Source organism: Pectinophora gossypiella, chromosome 2, assembly GCF_024362695.1.
Source record: "Pectinophora gossypiella chromosome 2, ilPecGoss1.1, whole genome shotgun sequence".
In the NCBI taxonomy this organism is placed as follows: Eukaryota; Metazoa; Arthropoda; class Insecta; order Lepidoptera; family Gelechiidae; genus Pectinophora; species Pectinophora gossypiella.
In genome coordinates, this window is record NC_065405.1 from 9,395,181 (window position 1) to 9,418,037 (window position 22,857).

At 34.2% G+C, this 22,857-nt stretch overlaps 3 protein-coding genes across 3 annotated transcripts; 2 read left to right on the forward strand and 1 right to left on the reverse strand.

Moving 5' to 3' along the window:
- Positions 1-205: 205 nt before the first annotated feature.
- Positions 206-13,085, reverse strand: LOC126375468 (cilia- and flagella-associated protein 161). Its single transcript, XM_050022407.1, has 13 exons — positions 12,956-13,085; positions 12,439-12,528; positions 11,802-11,874; positions 11,696-11,698; positions 11,262-11,424; positions 10,150-10,234; positions 9,051-9,209; positions 7,993-8,082; positions 4,190-4,352; positions 3,458-3,702; positions 2,146-2,304; positions 1,665-1,754; positions 206-301 (listed from the first exon to the last, which is right to left on the reverse strand). Exons 1-13 carry the CDS (start codon positions 13,013-13,015, stop codon positions 206-208), a joined length of 1,476 nt encoding a protein of 491 aa, XP_049878364.1. The 5' UTR covers positions 13,016-13,085.
- Positions 13,086-14,773: 1,688 nt separating this feature from the next.
- Positions 14,774-16,379, forward strand: LOC126377832 (cartilage-associated protein-like). The gene has a single exon (XM_050025779.1). The coding sequence runs from the start codon at positions 14,959-14,961 to the stop codon at positions 16,066-16,068; it is 1,110 nt and encodes a 369-aa protein (XP_049881736.1). The 5' UTR covers positions 14,774-14,958; the 3' UTR covers positions 16,069-16,379.
- Positions 16,096-21,237, forward strand: LOC126375471 (zinc finger protein 532-like). Its single transcript, XM_050022421.1, has 4 exons — positions 16,096-16,122; positions 17,286-17,404; positions 17,736-17,900; positions 18,908-21,237. The coding sequence occupies exons 1-4, from the start codon at positions 16,096-16,098 to the stop codon at positions 20,718-20,720; spliced, it is 2,124 nt and encodes a 707-aa protein (XP_049878378.1). The 3' UTR covers positions 20,721-21,237.
- Positions 21,238-22,857: the final 1,620 nt, after the last annotated feature.

The following is a 22,857-nucleotide window of genomic DNA, read 5'->3' on the forward strand; positions in this document are numbered from 1 at the left end:
GACAATATTTCAGCGATAACAATTTTATAATTACTTTGTCATTAACATTTGTTTTCGTAATATTTCATTTAAAAATTCGAAACAATAAAAGCCAATACAAACACGTGTAAATAAATGACATAAAGTGATTTAATTATTACAAGTTATTCTCCTAGACCATGTAATTTGAAATCTTTTTCAGAACCTTTTCCAACGGAAGTATAGTCTAAGAATCGGATAAAGGAACGTAGATTTGCCAAATATTACTCGGTAGATCTCGCCCGTAAATGTCCAATAGGGTCTTCATTAAAGGCGCGCAAATCTAAAATAGAATAGAATAAATAGAAACAGCCAATATTACAGCAATCATAAATCAGAATCATTCACCCAACTTAATTATCATAGATAAACTTGTTGAAGATTTTATTTAACATTTTTGAATCCACGTCATTTCGCAAGGAGTTTTGGCTGAGGAGAAGAAACGATAAGAAACTGCAACAGCGACACATCTTTTTAAATCCATGTAGGTATTATTACAAGTTTTTTTAGTAAGTCTTCTTCTTATCGTGTGGGTTGTGAGGTGTTGTAACCAACCTCATCAACCCTGGAGTCAGGGTTATTATTGAGCCGGATTTTAGTAAGTAGAGGACCACATTTAATACTAGGATTTTTATTATTTAGGTAATCGTAATGTTATAACCTTTTTACATAAAGTAAGCTTCATATTAGCTAGCACAAAATTTTATTTTCTGACAAAATCAAAATATTGACTGGTAATTTATTGCAAAAATAATATATTATTATATATATACTTAACCCCATTTGGGATTACGGGCGTGAGTTTATGTATGTATGTATGTATGTATATACTTAATCTAGAATTTTGGACAGCAATTTTATTTTTGTTCCTTGTATTACAAACAAAGTGACAGACAATAGGTAATAGGTGTAGTAAATACTACTTTAGACAGTAAACATCGAAGAATTTCTGAGCTCTATCAGTGCGTGATCGAAACGAACATAATATGTTTAAATAGTAAGTATACTACTAGTCTATTATACTCATCACTGTAACATTGATGATAATATGATATTTTTTAAACTAATTTAGTTTTTGGCTAAGTATTTTATGTTGTAAATGTTATAATCCAATTAATGTAATCCAATACAATAATAATTAATTAATTAAATTAATAATAAAAAATACGAGGAGCTCGGTGGCGCAGCGGTAAACGCGCTCGGTCTGCGATTGTTGAAGTTAAGCAACTTTCGCAAAGGCCGGTCACAGGATGGGTGACCACAAAAAAAAAGTTTTCATCTCGAGCTCCTCCGTGCTTCGGAAGGCACGTTAAGCCGTTGGTCCCGGGTGCATTAGCAGTCGTTAATAACCACCAATCCGCACCGGGCCCGCGTGGTGGTTTAAGGCCCGATTTCCCTATCCATCCATAGGGAAGGCCAGTGCCCCAACAGTGGGGACGTTAATGGGCTGGTGATGATGAATTAAATTAAATGATGTGTAGGCTTTTCAAAATTTTATTTTTTTCTGGGACGTCACTAATTTCTCTCTCTTTTATAAAATATTCCTAGATATGATATTCTATTACTGAACAAGACAAATTATCTGTCTTACTTTACAACACAGCTCCATTTAGATTTGATGGAGGTGGAAAATAAAATGTACTTACTTTTCCGTAAAAACCCATAGACCAGCGGCCCACATTTATTCCTAGATTAGCATTAGTAGCACAATGGTTTATAATGATGTCGGTATTCACCTGGAAATAAAGACCAAGTTAATGCTGTTTATTGCTGATGAAAGCCTGTTATTATAAAGGTATCGGGAAAGCGGGATTGGATGTCAATTTCATCACTAAAATAAACAATAATTAAACAAAGCGTGGAAGTCTAGTTCCGTGAAATACAGAACCCAATAAAACCCAGTCTCTAGCAACCAAATACAACTCAAAATACCAGCGGTATGTATGCATATAATATTTTATTTAAGAATATTAAATGCCACTTAAAAACAACATATCTATAAACATTTATTTTATATTTTCAGACACTTTTAAATATATTTGTACTTTCTAATTAGTATTTAAACATATACAAAATATTTAAGAAATACACTCCCATTTTCTAAAAAATAAGATAAGAAACCTTTACCTGAACCGGTTTCCCTTCTTGTTCGAATCTGGTTAAATCCGGTCTCATTTTGGGTAGCACGCGCCATCTGGTGTTAGAGACGGCATGCTCGCTCAGGTAGAGAGAGAACGGCCCCGTCAGGCCCGGGATAGGGTTCGGGTCGTACCGTATGTACAACGGCTGGAACGGAACATTTTCTCAGTTTCTCGAAGGTAACAGATTGTACAAAATGGGTTGGTTTAAGGAAAACTACTTGTCTGTACATGTGTTAAGGGAATAAACTCTAAAGTAACATAAAACGCATGTACGTTAGGCATTTATCTTTTCTTTAGGTAAGACTGACAGAAAGCTAAGTGAGGTTAAAAAGGCCACATTGAAAAACAATTCATCTAAAAAGTAAATATTGTAATTTGACATTTGCGCATATAAAAGTGACTGCGCAATATTAACAATTATCAAATAGCAATATTGCTTCCTTAGACGAATAGCTTCGATTTGCCCTTTTTAACCCCCCCAGAACAGAAATAAAGAAATTCTAGTCTTTTTAATAAACTGCTCATAGTATAAAAACTAATAGATAGGTAACAGAAAAATGTATAAGTAACAATAGCTATTTAGCGGGATATTTAAGAAATTAAATAAATAGCTACATACCAAAAATAATATTGCTTTCCATTCAAGGGCGATACGGATAAATATAATTTAGTAAGTATTTACTTATTTTAGGATCTCTTAGGGAATACATAGTAACAACTCCTGTGGGCACTGATAAATAATTCATACGCAATAGAGATCAGAGGCTAAGTAATTGTAGCATGGTTGGAATTGTAGTTGCTATGAGAAATATCTTACTACAATTGCTAAGAGAAATACAAATAATTATTGATGAACGTAGTCTGAAATTACCTAAGTTGGTAAACTTGATATTTACGAGAAAATCTCTTGTTGAGACCAACTTTGGGCTTACAAATAGAAAGCTTTAAGTACTAAACTTTATTTATATTGTTAAACTATTTAAAGTTAAAATTAATTAAAGTAATCAATTTTACAGAAGTATTCAATGTCAAAATATTAAGTTTTGAACAAGAACTAGACTTTCAATCGTAATATCATCGCCTTATAGAGAAAATCACAAAACACCTTTTTGAAAAAACATATTTTGATGTGATTTTTGTTGAAAAATCCAAGAAAACAAAAATGTGATCTTAGTTTTTCCTGGAATTAACTTAATTGAATCAAATAGAAGTTTTATTAAAAAGGCGCTTCCGTGGTTTTCAGACGACGATATGTAACCTTCTTTTTCTAATACTTACTGCTAAAAATATTTACTTACTTTCTTTTTCTCAACGGATGACGCTAAGGCCAGCAGAAACTCCTGGTTATACTTAAGCTGCTCCCCCTCTCTATCGCAGTAGTCGGCGCTGGTGATGATAAAGGCGCATCGTTCCGTCGGTGTCTTCGACGGTAGCCCGACCAGAGTGCACCCGTCTTCCAACTCCTGAGAGTAGTTGATATCGTTGGAGGATATGCGACCTCCGAGGAGCAGACCGTTCAAGCCCTCCGTCGGGGGATCCGTTGCTATGGCAAAATAGTAGGATAAGCATAACATAAGCTCACGACTCTATCCCAATTGGAGTAGTCAAAAAGTACATCTATCGCAAGATGAATTAAGTACCCACGCCTCACCGAGCTTAAACTTAGGGTAAGTATTCGTTTAAATAACCAACCTCATCAACCCTGTCGCGGTTTTTATTGAGCGCCCATCGCCAAAGGTCCTTGACATGGGTTGACGTAGGTTTTTTCGGAAAACACGGAATCTTTAGACAATCACGTAATTCAGTCTACAATGTGATAACCAAACAAAATACAGTCTCACTAAGTAAGTAATTTCCCAATCGTAAAGAACTCTGGACCTCCAAATTGAGAGCCGAACCTTTTAACAACTAAACCACAGATGCTATTAAAAGATGGATAATGTGGTAAGCATCAGTAAAAAAGTTATTACTACTTACTAATGCAATCGAGTGTCTGATTCGGCAAGTTCGGTACGTCAGCCATTACTTACAGGGTACGTGTGGTGCCAACAAACAAATCCTATTTCCAAAACGAATGCTCCCCGTTGACTGAGTCAGTACACAGGACTGCATCAGGTTGTCAGTCATTTTGCGGTATCTAGCCAACATTAAGTCCCCCTTCTTCATTTGGTCCAAAAATTGGTTTAGTTTATGCTGAAATATTTAAAAGGTAGCAAAAAGTTAACATAATATTTCGATCACAGTCATCCCGTGATCATGGCACTTGCAACAGTGTCGAAATATCGGGAGTCTCATATTTCCCTGATTTAAACGCCGTAAGAACCCGTTATTAAGTGTTTTAATTATGATAATAACCGCGTAAACTTAAAACAATGTAAAAAGTTAACATTTTTAAGGCTGGAAACTGCTGCTTGCTGTTTAGCATACTTATCATAGAAGTGAGCTAGGTCATGTTGCATCCAATATACCTATAAGTAATTATTATTATCGAACGAAGATTGCGTTATCTTTACGACACAAAATAACCGCGTTCGTTATTATGACTTAAAAGCTCTAACTATCTACCAACTTATTGTAGATAGACTATCGACTTATATATATAATATATATATATATATATATATATATATATATATATATATATATATATAATTTTATAATGTAAATAGCTAGTTAGACACATATTACATACGTTTTATCTCCAAACTGAGTTAAAACTTAGAAACTACGTTTTTCAGAAGATTATATGGAAGTTTTCATTTCCATTATAATCTTCTGACTAAATATATTTGAATTTTAGTAGCCTGCTAATTATTAAATTTAATTTAATTCAATATTAAACACGAAGTTTACTTTAAGTAAAATGCTAGCTAATGGGAAGTAAAATGATAGAAGTTAATTTAAAACATTCACTATATTTTTGGCCTGCGTTCTTCCCAAATCTGTCCATGATCAAGATATTATAGATATTATTATTTTAAACCTCGTAAGGCCCGGATTTACAGACACAATAGTTAAACAATGGGATTTGGATTTTAAAAGGACTTTGGGCCTTATGACCATATATATTACTACTTATTATAGATATTACTAAGTTTATTTATTTTAATGTAAGCAGCAATTTTATATAGTTTGTAAAGGTACTATAGTGTCGCTTAGAGCTGTAAAAGCCGTATCAGAACCTTAGTATTCCAAAACTTTGACAGGAAAGGAAATCATCGTGATGAAACCTTTTAAGCCTAAAGCACACTGTGCTAATTCTGAGCATAGCCTGCTACAATCGACAACAGATTCTAAAGTCCTATTAAGCGCTATACTGAACCGTGGCGTGCGACCGATAACCTGTTTACTCCAAATACCCGTTAAGTCCAACGGGTCCAACATACCTCCTCCAGTTTGGACGCCTCATACCAATTGCCAATGAGCACACGATTACTGTAAACGATGCCTTTATCATCGTCCGCATTGCACCTGTTAAACATTTTGAAAAATTATACGAACACAATCGCCCGAAATCGTAAAAAAGCCTCGCTTTATTTTGAAAGCCTATTTGACATAACGTATTATTTTATGACGTTAAAAAAATAAAATTTAAAAAGTTTACTTATTATTATTTTTTATTCCCGGAATGAAATCACGACGAAATAGTAGATGGGCTTAATACTAAGTGACGTACCTCATCATCATCAGCAGCCCATTAACGTCCCCACTGCTGGGGCACAGGCCTTCCCTATGGATGGATAGGGAGATCGGGCCATAAACCACCACGCGGGCCCAGTGCTGATTGGTGGTTATTAGCGACTGCTGATGCAGCCGGGACCAACAGCTTAACGTGCCTTCCGAAGCACGGAGGAGCTCGAGATGAAAACTTTTTTTTTGTGGTCACCCATCCTATGACCGGCCTTTGCGAAAGTTGCTTAACTTCAACAATCGCAGACCGAGCGCGTTTACCGCTGCGCCACCGACACCGAGCTCCTCATGACGTACCTACTTATATGCAATGCTTATCTTATATGAAATATTTATAGTACTTACCTACTATTCTACCATTTAGTGGTAGAAGGTAATATCGCAAAATGGGACCCCTAATGATAAACCCTTGAGTTACTAAAGAACCAACCTTCTGAAGTGAAACATATGTAATAAAATAATTTGTCTTTAAATTCCAGAAAGAATTGTGCGAACGACTTGCGCGCGAGGATTTGGCATTTCCCGCGCAAGCTACCATATGGGCGTTCGTCTGACAAAAAGCTCGGTGAGGTGTGAATACTTAGTTCATCTTGCGATGGATGTAAGTACCTCTGGGTATCTCAACTGTGGGATATACCTAGTCGTGTTATGTTATGCTACAAACATTTACAAACTGCGCGCGGGAGCTTTGTAGTAAATGCGCGGTTCGGATGCGCGACGCGATGCAACCACACTTGCAGCCAATGAGGTAATTATACATCAATGACATACATACTATACACCAATGATATACATAGATTATACACCAATGGTTGTAGCGAACATCAATGAAAGGCAAATTGGTTGATTTCATGTTACGTTTCACCACTCTGCATTACGCTGTAAACTAAAACGTAGGGATTTAGTAGAATTATATTCTCTTTGCAGTAAACATTGATGCCTACTGTAATTAATAAAGTACGTAGGTAAGTACTTACATTTCGAATCTGACTTGCTTCATTTAATCATGGTTACTAAAGCATTCCAGAGACGTGAAAAAAACGGTTTAGAATTTTACACATCACAGAAATCGACTACTTATATTCGGGTTAAAAGGGGTCGTAAAAGGGGTCCCAACACTTAGAAAAATTTCACTTCAATTTTGTATGAACCATCGACTTAGCCGAATTTTCGAATGAAATTACTATGGAAGCTGGACTTGTAAAATTTTCAAAAGTTGATTCTACGTAGTGTCGCAAAAAGGGTCCGAGACTTAGAATAATTTTGGTCGTTTTTGTATGAGCCACGGACATAGCCGATTTTCGAGGGAAATTACTATGAAAGCTGGACTAGAAAAATTTTTCAATTGTTTTTGAAAAAGTAAGTTCTAATATGATCAAAAATATGGTGACGGACGATGCGACAGTAACCTCTCACAGTACGATAACTATAGTTTGTTACTTATTACTTTTTATTTAGGAAACAATATTATAAACTATATAAACATAATTTTCATCATACAAAACTAATAAGACAAAATCGTTACAAATCTAAACACAACCAATAGAATCTTATTATTTCATTAGTGTGGTCTCGACGTCGCTAACCAATGTGAAAATGTTTTCGGCAGTAAATCTTTTATGAATATCCATGTAGTTGCGGCAGGTTACCCCACATTCCTGTAATAATAAACAATAAAGCTTTTCCAAAATTCCACTGCCTTAAAACATAAAATATCTACTGCTTATTGTTCCTTGCTGATTGAAGGAAGTCACAAAGGAGCCATGTTCTCTCGGGTTCTTTGTCTTCGAACATTTTACTCAAACAATCAGTAACAAATAGGTAATTAGATACCATTTAATTTTCTTCTTTAGTCATTATGAAAATCAATTATACGTATGTAATTACACTAAGTTTTTACTGAAATACATTATTCTTATTATCCCTATTCTAATTATTCTAAATATGATTCCTATTATAATTACAGGGAGCCTATATTCTAATCAATTTCTATTTTGTAATGTCTATTATTTTCTAATCGATTATTTTTATACAGCCCTGGGCGCTCCCGATATCACGAGTTAAGATCAGAAAAATCTATTTAATTCTGTTTGCTCAGTACAATATTATAAGCTCCGCTTTTTCAAGTCACATTTAAACTTACAGCTCCAAAGAATGTCTGGATCCAATTTTGGTTCATGACACACAAATTCTGGTCAGCAACACAATTCTTCACGATTAATCGATAACCGGTCTGAAAATTAAATTTTACTTGTTTTGTAATGTTAAGACAGTGATTATATAAAAACATTGTGGAAAATTTTATTATAGAGTTACGTGCGCTTTACTTTTTGGAATAAGTTTTTAAGCAAATCCTCTTCAAATAATTAACTTATAGTATAATATTCTTTATAATATTCTTTTTATAGAACTTAGAAGACTAGCAATAGCGAGAAAAAAAAAGTCCAATGTGCGATGTTGAGAAGCAAATGGGTGGTAGTATGATGATTGGAGTGCATTGTGCAAGCGCCGTTACAGCGCATTCTCTTTGTCAACTGGACAATAAAACAATAAATTGTGAACTGAGTAATCAAAATACAAACACAAAAGAATACGTCAATCCTTCACCGGATTCGGGGCAGTCCTAACACCATTCTAAACATGATAGCTTCTTCTATCATGTGGGGTGGATTACCAACCTCATCAACCCTGGTGTCAAGGTTACTACCCGTCAAAGGCCCCTGACATGATTCATGTAACGACTACGTACTACTTACATCAGTAAGTAGTAACCGGGACCAACGGCTTAACATGTCTTCCGAAGCACGGATTGTCTTACTTTCGGACAATTAGGTGATCAGCCTGTAATGTCCTAACCAAACTAGTAATGTTACTGGTCGATTTAGATTTAAGTAAGATATTTCTTTGTGTAATATTTTCTACTAACAATAGTCTGTTAGATTCTCAGTGTTATTTACTAACAAAATACGTTATGGATTATGTGTGTCCGACATAAATGATTCGATTTGATAAAGTATGTTTTTTGTAATTTTTTACTGTTATCTCGCATGCACCGACCACTGCTCCTTAAGATACAGGCTAACCTAGTTTAAGGAGCAGGGTTCATATTTTGAAGCTTATGTTTTTAGTTTTTAATCTATTGTCCTAAATTTGTTGTTCTTATGGTCAAATAAATATTTTTATTATTTATTTATTATTTACCCTTACGGGGCTACCCAGCCCCTCGAGACGATCGCGAGCTAGCAGTGGTAAAGTAGTCCATCGGCAGTTGGTGTCTTTTATGGTGCTCAACGAGAGTGGCATGCGGTCGGCTGGGGCGGGCGTGCATTGCGGAATATACCGGACGTACAGCGGCGATGCCTTTATTAACAAAAAAAAAATTTAATTTAGGTACCTATACAGAGTGTTAGTGACATCGTAACGAAAACTTTGAGGGATGATTTAGACCATGATTCTGACATAATCTTTATTACGTAGTTTGACAAAAACCCGTTTTATAATACTTAATGTTATTAGACCGTCGTTGATATACTATTGTGTCATATACAGGGTGTTAGTGAAATCGTAACGAAAACTTTGAGAGATGATAGGTACAGACCATGATTCTGAGTTGATATCAAGTGCAATTTTCCGTCGCAAAATTGAAATTAATTAAAAAAAAAAAAACACTAAAGTTTTGTAAATTCCATGGAATCAACTCAGAATATGGTCTGAATTATCCCCCTCAGTATTCGTTACGGTGTCACTAACACCCAACCGCACTTATACGGGGTGTAAGTGACATCGTAACAAATATTGAGAGGGATGATTCAGCACAATATTCTGAGTTAATATAAAGTGAAATTTTCCATCGCAAAAGTAACTCAGAATAATAAGCATGATTTAGTCCTTCAGTATTTGATTCGATGTCACTTACATCCTGTATATAATACAAAAGTATCAAGATCTGTAAGTACCTACAGGGTACATACTATTACACTACTACAGGGACAGAAAACTCTACTTCACATTAAGTTTTCGTTACGGTATTACTAACACCCTAATACTTATGCATTAAAGTGTGCAATCAAAAGTATGTCGTCGACTTTACCAGAACAACGTCACGCTGCTCTCCTTGGTAATGTAGAGTCAATTAATCAAAATCAATATTTAACAGGATAAACCTTTAGTTCTAGACATTTTAGGTACCAAAATTGTCTACTTTCGTTCACCTGACGGAAGGTTGGCAAAAAGGTGGTTCGCATACAATTTTCATTTTCTTATTCAACAGTAACCAAAAATTATAATTTTCAATAGTAACCGTAGTATCCCCATAGTTTTCCGCTTTCAAGAAAAATTCGTCACCGTAATTCATTTTCGTTCCGTGTATAGATTCGTCGTCAGCGCTGTAAAACAGTTGTTTGAATATTTTAAAGAACTCATTGTTATTGGGTAAGCAAGATTTTTTTAAAAACTCTTTATTCCACTTCATGGTACCTAGCAGAAAAATAATTTTCTGAGCAAGCTTAATTTCTTTTCGCCTCTCTACTTCGCTCAAAATGGGGCAAAATCACTGATATACAGAAACTCGCACCACATAGATACATTTTTACACGGCATAAGAATAAACACTCAATACAAAGTGTCTGTATTTTTCTCGACATACTACAAGAAGTATTTGAATGTAATAAACATTCAGGTATTTGAAAAGGGAACTCTGAAAGGACAGGTCCTCAATATTCAGATCAGGCGTTATTGCGCAGGTAGTCGTTTCAATATGCACGGAAACGATAGGCAAAATCAATTTAATACTGGAGGTCCAGTCTTTAGAATACAGAAGGACTTATTTAACTCAATACGCATTGTAGGAACACCTACCCTTTGCACATTTCAATCGAGAAAAATATTTCAATAATTTTATACGATTCTTTTTCTTGTAATTTAAGTAATTCATAATGATGATGATGATGTCGACGATTTCCCTCATTCAACGCTTATCGCTATCGACCCACTAAGATCGATTAGTTCTTTCAAATATTTTCCTCTCAGACGACACCCTGAGCCGAGGTTCGCGCCCAGGTGGGCACCCTCAGGTCTTAAATTTTGTACCGGGTGAGAGCCCTCGGCGCTCACCATTTGTCCGGAAAAGTTGCGACAAATCTACAATATGTCACGTCAAAAAAAATGTATGTACTTATATGAAAGGGACACTAAGCTACACGACTAGTAAGATGGATTAAGACAATAATCATTAGTTGGACTAAGCTAAAAGACCTTAGACCGAGCGGTAAAATATCTAAACGTGAATAAAGACGCTTGCCGGAGGGATTGGCCGGAATACGCATAGGACCGCATAAAATGGAAAGAGGAAGTGAAGGCCTTTGCCCAGCAGTGGGATCTTGTAGGCTAGATTAGATTAGAATAAAGTTTTACCTGACTATGACGAAGGTGTTCCGACAGCAGGGTGTTGTAATAGGCGAGAGGGTCATAAGGCATCCATCATTAATATTCTGTAGGAAGTCCACTTGCCGCGCACTTACTACGCTTGACAACGCAAGTCCGTACTGCTGTTTATGACCTTCTACCTTCTTTTTGGCTATAAATATGGGAGAATTGAATACATTTAACACTTTCACGGACACAACTTCTACACGCGATGTCGCGATCCCAAGTGTCATTCATACTATTACGAAGGGAAAAGGTAATGACCGTGGTAATAATAAAAAAAAAATATTTATTGGACCAATCCCCTTAACCTTAACCTTAACTCCTATGGGTACAGTTATGAAAGTAACAGAATTAACAGATATAAGCACAGATTTTGTTACTTCCAGAACTATATACCCAGTCTGTGCTGTCTTGGACACCGACTGCTGATGGTCTAAAATACAAATTTAGGTACACCGGGTATAAATGTAGTAGGTACCACTAACCTATTTCATACATTATTAGAACAATAAATAAAAAACGTACCTGGCATGTCAGATGCAACCACTTGCACATTATATCCATATAAGACAAAATTACCACTAATTGCCAGAGGTCTCTGCAATATACAAAGTTTTCATTGACAGACAAAAATCCATCTCCTTAGTGTTATAAAGTTTTCACAGGGTCCGCTTACCTAACCTGAAGATCTGAAGCTGCTGCCTGTTGGTCTTCCCTTCGCGAGTTAGAAGGCCAATCTAACCCGCGAAGGTAAAGCAACGCAATACAGGTTAGATCAAGTCACATACTTCCGAAGTGCATTTCTCGGGAATGTGGGTTTCCTCGCGATATTTTCCTTCACCGTGATAATCATTTAAGATCCAAACATGAATTCGAAAGTCATTAGTTTAGGCCCATGTTGGGATTTGAACCTGCGACCTCACAGTGAGAGTCAAGCGTTCACACAAGAACAACATTGACAGACAAGAATATAGCCAAATATTATTCAAAAATACTTACCAGTTGAAATGTAACAGACATATTAAGAAGTAGATACTCCTAATCTGTGTCAACAGGTAAATTACTTTGCCTACTAGAAGATCCAATTATAATAATTATGTTCATAATAATATGGTTCAAGAATCTTTTGTTTCTTTTTTCAAATAAAAAACTTAATACTTGCCTCCATCAACAGGTTACTAAATAACGTTCTGGATCTCTGTAGCAATAATTCACGCCTGTCGCGTTTTCGAAGGAAAAGTTTGAACTCGTACTAGGGGGCAAAAAAAACCTTTTTTAATCAAAGCCTTTCTCTTCTATCGTGTGGGTTGTGAGGTGGAGTAACAACCTCATCAACCCTGGTAAAAGGTATCAAAGCCTTTATTTTCTTTATTTTAAAAGCATTAGTAAGCAAATAGGTACCAATGATGCAAACTAAGTAAGTAGTAAGACGATCCGGGCTTCGGTAGGAACGTTAAGCAGTACCAGCTACAATTTACCGCAGAAAGTAAACACGTAGGTAGTCATTACATGAGCCATGTCACGGGAGCGCAGGCCTATAGCGGCCAAGGTTGATGAGATCGGTCCTCAGAGTCGGTCATTGATTTCACAACCACACGAGAAAAGTAGTAAGTAGGTATTTATTTTATTTAGTTATATATTTTAAACTTATACGTATATAATCAAAAGTTAAACCCCACCTCATTTTTTAGTCTTTCTTCACTCCAATTACCTATAAGTACGTTGTTATTGTAGGTCATAATGAGTTATAAAATATATCTAGGACTGTAAATTAAAAAATATGTAGTTAAAAATGTAAGTCATATGTCTGTAATTTCTTGTCATTTTGAATAGTGATTTGTAAATACATTCTCTTTGATTTTGAACTTGAAATTGTAGTTTATATTATGTTATACTGATATAGTGCCAAATGCACAGGGCAGGGTAAAATAAATCGCAGCCTCCATCGCTCTTGATTTCGTACCCGAATCCAGGTTCACCGACTCTTTGGCCTCCATTCATAATAAAACTTGAATACAACATTTTTTTAAATGTTCCCGCTATGTTAATATTTTATTCATTTTCCATAGAATGGAATAACGGAATTTGTCCGAATCAGACTATAACTTCGAGTAGTACTCGAAGGACTATAATTATTAATAATCTGTAAAGAATATATGGGTCATTACATTATTAATATTATTTTTGTCATATATCATGAGGTTTTTTATAACTAAACAGGTGTGAATTATTATTAAATATCAGGACGATGATGTCGATGGCAACGATTCGGACAGAAAATGCTCCATTTTTATCTTCAGCTTCATTATTTATGATTTTATTAAAAATGATTCCAACCAAAACTTTGAATTTAGAAATGCTGTCAACGAAAATTGGTCTGACACACATTGTATATACACTGATGCCTCTAAGCATTCCGGTAGAAGTTGCGTCGGTGTGGGAGTCTATCACTCTCAATTCAATATTGTACAGAAAATTAAACTTCCACCGGAGACATCTGTCTTCACAGGTGAGTGTTTTGGCCTCTTCAAGGCATTGGAGTACATAATTTTAATGAAACTACAAAAATCTATTATATTTACTGATTCTCTCAGCTCTCTGCAGGCAATAGAACGCTTTGCCTTTAAATCTCACAAACAGGTCCCTTTAATTTTTTCTATCAGAGATTTGTTGTTACAATGCAGGGTGAAGGGTTATAATGTCACTTTGGCATGGATTCCAGCACACGTTGGTATAACTGGTAATGAAAGGGTGGACCGATTAGCTAAGGATGCAGTTCTTTCTGGAGATATTTTCCCTTACAACAACTTTAGTCACGACTTACAGAACTTACCTGACATATACTTAAGAGACGCCTGGAATGTGCTTTGGGCTAACAACATGGCCAAAGGTAAATACTACCGTGTTATCCAAGAATCGATCCCAAATAAACCTTGGTTTTTTAAATCAGGCTTAGGTATTGATAAAAGAGCAACCTCTGTCATATGCAGACTCCGCCTAGGGCACGTCTGCACTCCAGCACATCTATATAAATGTAATATTATATCCGATCCATTTTGTTCCTGCGGTGAATATGGAGATGTCAATCATATTTTCTTCTCCTGTCCCTTAAATGACCATTCCAGTTTTATTACCCAATTGCTCCATATCCAAGTTCCGCTCCCTACTTCTATTTCTTGTTTACTTTATTTAAATTGTTCTATTGTATATAAAACTATTGCCCTATATATTGCTAAAAATGATATTAATTTATAAAAACATGTATTTGTAAATATGTAATTGTAAATAACATGTATATATTTAACTAGAATATCCCAAATTCCAATCCTGTTTCCCTTCATTTTATTACCGTATTTCTTTTCCATATCCACGTTTCCCCAACTTTAATTCCTTGTATTTGGCTAAATGCGTTGCGAAGCCATTACCAAAAAAAAAAAAAAAAAAAAATCTTCAGCTTCCGGCTGTCAAAATGTCAATTATGTCAAACTTTGATGTCAAAGTTCAGCAAAGTTCATCGTGCCGAAACTGTTGTCATTGGTTGGTTCTCCGGTTGTTTCAGATACGACACTATTTTCATGTCATCCAAGATATAAGAATGAACTAAATGGGACGGTCCAAATAGTGCATAATTATTATACTGTACACATGTTCTAATCTGGTCACTGGATAAATAGTAATCAAAATGCTTAAGACATCAGCTTTAATTAAAGTTTCAGTGTTTTTAATTACTTATGCAGTTGTACGTAATGAAGCAATAAAATATTCTTCGTTGGACAGAAGTTACCAGAGAGGCGTGGAGGCATATAAAGGAGAAAGATGGTCAGAATGTATAAAAAGGTTTGAAGAAGCACTGCATCTATATAAACTTTATAAAGCTGTAGTGATAAACTGTAGACTGAAATGTAATTCCCAACAATTCGAACCTCAAGTGAAAGATAATATAGAAGATTTGCAGATATATGAGAAATTCTTTCAGACGAAAAATTGCTTGAAAACCTGTCAAGATCTTGCATTTGAGGAAGTGAGTCTTAAGGATGAAGTATCTGACTCTATCTTGTTCAACATGCATGCTAGAAAACCATATGAGTACCTCCAAATGTGTTACTTCCAAATGTATGCTTTGCCAAAAGCCGCATCAGCAACCTACACTTACTTACAAGCAAACCCGGATGATGAGTCCATGCTGGAAAATTTAAAATATTATTCAGAACAACCTGAAGTTGATGTCAATGAAATTACAGATCTTGAAAGTGAAGACTTTATGGTTCTCCACAACCTGGGATTGAAATCTTATAAGAAGAATAACTGGGGTGAAACCATTGCTAGTATGGAAGAAGTTATAACAGATTATTTGTCATGGGAAAACAGATGTCGAGTAGAATGTGAGAGGCAACCTGATCAAGAATGGTCGTCTGAATTTGTAGTAACTATTTCAAACAACATTGCTTCTCTTCTTCATTGCCATCAGCAGTGTCAAGATAAGGTCAAATCATTTGGATACAAATCTGGCTCAGAATTTCTAGCTGATGTACTCAACTACATTCAGATATCTTATTATCGTTTGGACAAGTATGATGACGCTGCTAAAGCAGTAGCAAGCTATTTAATACTGTTACCTGATGATGAAGACATGTTAGAAAACAAAAGGATTTACAGCACCTTAATTAAAGAAGGAACTATTCATAGAAGATCTGACATAGATTATTATTTCAAACGTGATAACTATGAAAAGAAACTCTTAAATCTTTTTCATAGAGGAGATGATAATAAAATTGATTCTAATGCCATATAAATACAATACAATTTTACATATATCATAATGGCTAAGAGTTTACAATCATGTACTGTAATATTTATTACGAAATGTACATTTATCTGTTGTTATGAAAGAGAGTTTATAGTATATATTTGTAGTCATTTACTTTTTTTTGTAATTTATATTTACAAACTAAATTAATTTTAAGCCTGGAGTGCCATAAAATTGTTTAGAAGTAACAAATAAGAATAATATTTTTGTACCTAATATAATATTATTATACAATAAGAATAATGTGCCATAATATTATTACATTTGTAATAAATAATTAAAATTATCAAATAAAATATTTATTAATTATTTCTCATAAATCTACTACAGGTTAAAAGTTAAAACACAATAATGTGCAGAAAGTTAAGTTTTATCTCCGGTTACAAGGAAATAGAGTAGTTAACTCTGAAAATAAATCTAATTCAAGCTTTAATGAGGGACTTTCCGAGTTATGTTCCTCAAAAATAATAACTATAGATGGCGCTGTACAGATTTTCCTTCGTTTAACCTTCTAATTTCACGGATAACAAACATATGTTTCTTTTATCACTGTTTTTGGGTATAAATGATGACCCTTTTTATTACACCCGGGCACAAGTGCATCTTCCACATGTTATGATTCTGTTCAAATTACAGAAAGAGCAATATAGGTAGCAACATAATTTGACCCAAACATCAAGCAACAATTATTTTTATATATTCTTTTGCATATATATGAGAGAATATGTAATTTTGGCGTGAAAGCTGTAGTATTTATATTGTTTTTGGTAAACGTAGCTGGAAAGTCCCCCATTTAAGTATTTGCATTTGAAGTGAAGAATTTTTAGAAAGCATAGAAGTTGTATTCTCTCTGCTCATAATATTAAAGTCTGATTATAAACCTGCTAGATATTTGTATCAGAACAGCAGTAATTTAATGTAGCATGCTTCGAGAAAAAGCAGGATAGAGATATATAGTACGTACCTACCTACATCGCCTAGTGCGAAAGAGTCGAGAAATTTATGTCTTTTGAATATACACTATACAGATAAATACGAAAGAGAATGTCAATCTTTTATCATGCTATGATCGGGTATAAAAGGATGCTAACTTAATAAATAAGCTATAATAAAAAAATATTAAAGAATTTATCGATAAAATACTTTTCGTGTTTTTTGGCAACATTAACATAATCTACTAAAGGCAACACTACGTACTTTAGATTCGATATGTTCCTGCAGAGGGCGCTCTTTCTTTTGTGACAATCAAGGAAGAAAGAACGATCGCTGTGAGGACGGAATTAAAATGTGATATTTCTGCGATCTACAGACGAAACCATTGGTAAGCTACTCTACCTTTTTCTTTAGAAATGTAGCCAAAACGTTACATTTTAAATGTTTTATTAACTTTTAAATACTTCTAATATAATACTGCAAATTTATATCACGTATTATTCGGTGTTGCCATTAAATGAAAGCTCCACTTTTTAAGGGAAAAAACGTTTTTGAAATGTCTTAACTAAGTCCATGAAGAATCTAAAGAGAAAGTATAACGTGGCCATGGAAGACAATTGTTGCCATATTAATAAAGCGTTTCTGATTGTTGGAAAAAGAAAAAACATAAAATTTAAACTTTTTCGCCTAACAAATGACAATTGAATGTTTTGTTTCAGTATTACCAAGAAATATAACCTTTTTGGAATTGTAGCCAACATGGATGCTAATAACCAAAGATACAGCATTAAAAATTTGCTGTTTACAAAAGCAATTCCAAATTATGTGATTCCGGTTCCTACTGCTGGCCGCAAAGTATATTCATGTACGGATTGCGGGGACAAGTAAGTTATTTCTGTAGGCATACAACAAGCAAACAATCGCTAAATTAGACTTTATTGCGATGCAGTACACTATATTTTGTCGTAGGTAGACTATTGATAAGGTGAAGTTGAACTGGTAAATATTTCAGTTAATGGAAGTGAATATTTTTTAAATTACAACTATAATTATTAATGGCAAAAGCAAATAATGGTGCTAATTCCTGTAAATACCATCTAATTTTATTTTAAGTTATATCTGTCCTTTTCTTATCCGCCGAAAAGGAAAGGGACGGGTAATCGACAAGCATAAAATTTACACACGTCAATTTTAAGCACAAATCTAAACCAACCGTCTAAAAATTTTACGTCAGTCAATAACCCGACACATTAATTTACTCATTCTTCCTAAAATTAAGAGCTGTGAATCATCCGTCCCTTTCCTTTTCGACGGATACGAAAATGCCGGATATAACCTAAAATAAAATTAGGCGGTGTCTGCAGGAATCGGGGCCATTGAGTATATAATTAAACTAACCATATGTTTTCTTTTTTACAATCCACCAAAATGCTAAATTATAACTGCATATTTAAACTAACAATGATCAAGGTTTGCGAATACCAAGTGACCATTGGGTTCAGGAAGAACGTTCCGCAAATCAGAAAAACAGTGTCTGGATAGGAGACGTTACTTTAGAATGTTTAAAATTAAGTTCACTGCTATAATCACTGATCGAATAGATTTATGGCTATGATCTATTTAATAAATACCTTATCTGTAGTAAATTTTAATAACTCTTTAATATATTATAGGTAATTGAAAAAATAAAGAAGTAAAATTCAGAAGAAGCGAAGACGATTCCTTTGTTTCTAGCTCTTGGACGAATGTTTTAAACGTTCCGCCATAAGAAGGATACGATAATAACTCCCGACATGCTCTTGAAATATTTTTCAAAAACATGTTGCAGTGAAGTCGGTGTTATTGTTATTATTAAAACAACCCTAAAATACCATTTTCTTTCTTTTTTCAGATTCATTTTAGAAAAGAGCTACACATACCACGTTAACCGCTATTCCGTAAAAATATCTTATTTCTGTCGACACTGTAATGAAGTAAAAATATTTTATAACAGATGCAATTTGCTGGCTCATATAAGAACTCATTCATTTAAATCTGCCACGATTAACGTTAGTGACTTAAAATTGGAACCGTTACCACTTTCATTTTTTAAACACAACCTGATTCCGATATTTAATAGTAAGCAAAAGAAAAAAAATACTGTACATCATTGCTCCGAGTGTCTGTGTATATTAGACAACAAGAATGAGTTAGAAAGTCACACATTGAGAGCTGAACATTTTATGAAAGGAACTAAAATGTTTTCATGTCCTATATGTTTATATGAATTACCTTCACAGTGTGCTCTGAAAGCTCACTTTCGCGTTCATTTGCTATTAGCTCCGTTCTACTGCCCCCAATGTGGAGTATTCTTGCCGCAGAAAAATGGGCCATTTCAATTTAATCATGACTGTGAAGGATTTAGAACGATAAGAGCAGCTATGAGAGTAAAATGCCCAGCGGCAGAATGTCATCTTATCCAGTTCAGTGATTATATGAAGCATCTCAAGACCAATCACTTGAAGATAGTTTACAAGTGTCCATTTTGTGTCGTAGCTTGTTTCGAGGCACCACTAATTGAAAAACACTTGAATAGTCATGAAATCAGAGGCAATCCTTTAATATTCTTTCAATGCGAGATGTGCCCAGGTAGACTAGTATTGGAAAGTCAAATTGAAAACCACTTAGGAGGTCATCCTATGGACCAGATGTATCCATGCTGGGCATGTGGTAAAATATTTAAGGAAGTTAACGATCTGATTACACATCACGCAAGAAGTCATAATCTTTCAGAAGATATAGAACGCGCATTCAATTCTATTAGATTATCAAAAGAAAACATAAAAGAAAAAGGAATTTACCGTGTAATTAAAAAATGCGATCTGTGTAGCAGTAGCTTTACATACAAATGCAAATACTCTCAAATTAAATCGTTGCCCAATGACTGTCCAAACAAATGCACCACCGCGTCTACTTCTACAGCTACCGTTGAGACTGCAGCCTGCTGTGATGTAGTTATTGAACGAGACCATAAAATAAAATGTCCTTTGTGTGACGATAAAATTTCCCAAGACTGGGAAGAAATAAAAAAGCACTTCAAAATAAAACATCACAGAACACACCAGTGTTTAGATCTTAAATGTGTCTTACCTAAGATGAATATACTGAAATGCATGAAGTATTTTAAAAAAATCAGCATGAATAAACAGGCGAAAAATAGAGGAGTTACCAATAAAAATAAAAGAAAACGTAATCAAATCCTAGCAACTTCCTCAACTAGAAACAAACAAAAACGTAATCAAATTCTACAAGTATCCATGGATGAAAACACTAGTCTCATCACTCCCAGTGAGTTTATGTGCAAAAAATGTGGACACAATTCAGAAAGTAAGGAATTATTCGACAGCCACTTGCTTTCTCATAGAGATCCTTGTATGGCATACCAATGTATGGAATGTGGAGAATGCTTCGTTGTCAAACCATCGTTTTCGAAGCATTTACTGATAGAACATGGTATTTCCGACATAGAAGATTACATCGTTCAAAAAGGATGTTACAATGAAAATTCTCTATTAAAATACCAAGATAACTCTATTACAAATGAACCGCTACGTGAAAATCAATGCAAAATTTGTAGGGACCAATTTGACAATTCTAGTGATTTGGAAAAACACTTTAGAGTACATGGAATGGCATTTTTACAGAAAAATTATAATAATAATTAAGTTAAGCGTCGTGTAAGTATCCATTTATTCATCACTTCACCAGGTTTTCTAAGATATGAGGGTACCTTCCTAGAAAAATAACGAGGGCAATAGTATTTTAGTCAACAATCTTGCGTCTAAATCTAAATGAAACAATTTCTATATTTTACTCTTACAAACATCATAAAACAACACTGTAACAACTGAAATTTTACTTCTTGTACATACTTTTGTAATACAGCAGTTACAGCTGCAATAGCGCGACTTATTTCCCCTTAAGCATAACATAAGATTACATTATAAAAACTTCATACGAGTATTTAAATACTTTTATGTAATAGCCTTATCTAAGAATGGTTATTTTTTGCCTAATGACTGTAATAATTAAGGTGTGTCCCAGACTTTCAGTACCTACCAGACTGATTTTAAAAATGTTATTCATTATTGTAATTTTATTATTATACTCTACGGTTATACTTAGGAAATAATTCTGTAAGGTTAGATATATAGAAACTACGTCATTAAATATTATTACAAATACTTTATTTCTTTTAATTATCGCTTAACTACTCCATTGTTGTATTAGCTAACTGACATTAGGTACTCACTTTACCTAAAACTTTTAAACTTATTTTTATATAAAAACATTAATAGATAATTAGTAAAATTAAAACAATAGAAAATTACGTATCACAGATCGTTCTAGCATAATTTATTTTACATTATAAATGTCAAATAAAAATAATATTATGTAAGTTTAGAGGCAACTCCGAAGTCATAAACAAAAATCGATATTTATATCTACTTGATGTTGTCCTCCATAGTCTTTATATAAACACTAGCGGTCACTCGCGAATCATTATAAATGATATAGGTATGTATTATTCCGATGTATAAGCTATACTGTAAAGTTTCATCAAAATCTGTTAAGTAGTTTTTGCATTATAGGGAAATAAGCATCTAGTATAGGTACATCCTTACATAATATTAAGTACTAAGTAGGATACGTTTTAAATTAAAATATTATTTCGTTATATATAAAAATATGTAAATAGATACAGCTGAAGTTCTTTAATGCAGTACAGTAGGATCACCTACTGAAGGTTTAAATATAATGGATGATAAGCTGATGATCCTTTTAATTGACATCTGCATGTAGGACACTTTTTCTCCTTTCGAACGTATGATTCGAGACATTTCAGACAGTACACATGGCCGCATTTTGTTGAAGCCAGAGGATTGTTGCCCAAGTCATCCCAGCAAATAGGACAAATTCCTATGCCACCATCTCTTTCCTTTTTCTTTTCCAATGCGCGTTTGCAGGGTGGCGATGAAGGTAAAAATATAACTTTTTTCTGTAAAACAATGCAAAAAAAATGTAGATTTTATTCAAATCGAGAGCTTTGGGAATAGAACTACCTATTTGCCTAACTAAAACCTCATAATGCTGCTTCTCTACTGCTATAGCTACTGTAGGTAGCCGATCTTAGCTTTATGATATTATTAGGTATCTTTAATAGATACGTACACAGTACGTACAAGACTCACCTCATTCACATGTTATATACGATACGAACAGAAAGCGTTATTTTTTAAATAATGTACCCACGCATTTTACTGTTGGCAGTTAGATGCCTACATATTCCTTGCTAAGGGCAGTGGGTACCTACTACCCACATAACCCTGTCTTACGTCTATATATTTCCGAATGGGTAGCCCTGTTATTTAGTAAGGGCTAAGGCCCTTACCTTACCTTTGTTATCGTGAATTAACGAGTTTTAATGATCAAGTTATCTTAGTAGTTAAGTACTACAAAAGTTCCTAATTTCATCAATCAACTTATCTATAAAATATTAGTTTTAGAGCTTTTACTTACCTGTTCAGTGGTCAATGAATTTGTAGTTCGTCGGCTCCTTTTTTTCTGAACCGGTGAAATAATAACTGTATCATTTATTTCTATTATATTCGTAAAAGAATTCGTCAAATCAATAATGTAGTTTTCAGAAGTCATATTGTTACACTTCACTATAAAAAATATAGATTTATTTTTTGTCGATTTTCTATTCCTTGTACTAAATTGGAGTTGGAGGTGGATAGATTTAAAAATTTTTGAACTGGTGATTGAACAATTTCAAAAACGTTCACTTTACAAAACAAT

Coding starts and splice junctions, on each gene's coding strand:
- LOC126375468 (XM_050022407.1), bottom strand. CDS start 13,015: ATGACCTACAATAACAACGTACTTATAGGTAATTGGAGTGAAGAAAGA. Junction 1,755..2,145: donor AAGAAGGGAAACCGGTTCAG/GTAAAGGTTTCT, acceptor CTTTATTTCCAG/GTGAATACCGACATCATTAT. Junction 302..1,664: donor CTATGGGTTTTTACGGAAAA/GTAAGTACATTT, acceptor ATTCTATTTTAG/ATTTGCGCGCCTTTAATGAA.
- LOC126377832 (XM_050025779.1), top strand. CDS start 14,959: ATGCTTAAGACATCAGCTTTAATTAAAGTTTCAGTGTTTTTAATTACT.
- LOC126375471 (XM_050022421.1), top strand. CDS start 16,096: ATGGCTAAGAGTTTACAATCATGTACT. Junction 16,123..17,285: donor AGAGTTTACAATCATGTACT/GTAATATTTATT, acceptor TACGTACTTTAG/ATTCGATATGTTCCTGCAGA. Junction 17,405..17,735: donor ATCTACAGACGAAACCATTG/GTAAGCTACTCT, acceptor GTTTTGTTTCAG/TATTACCAAGAAATATAACC.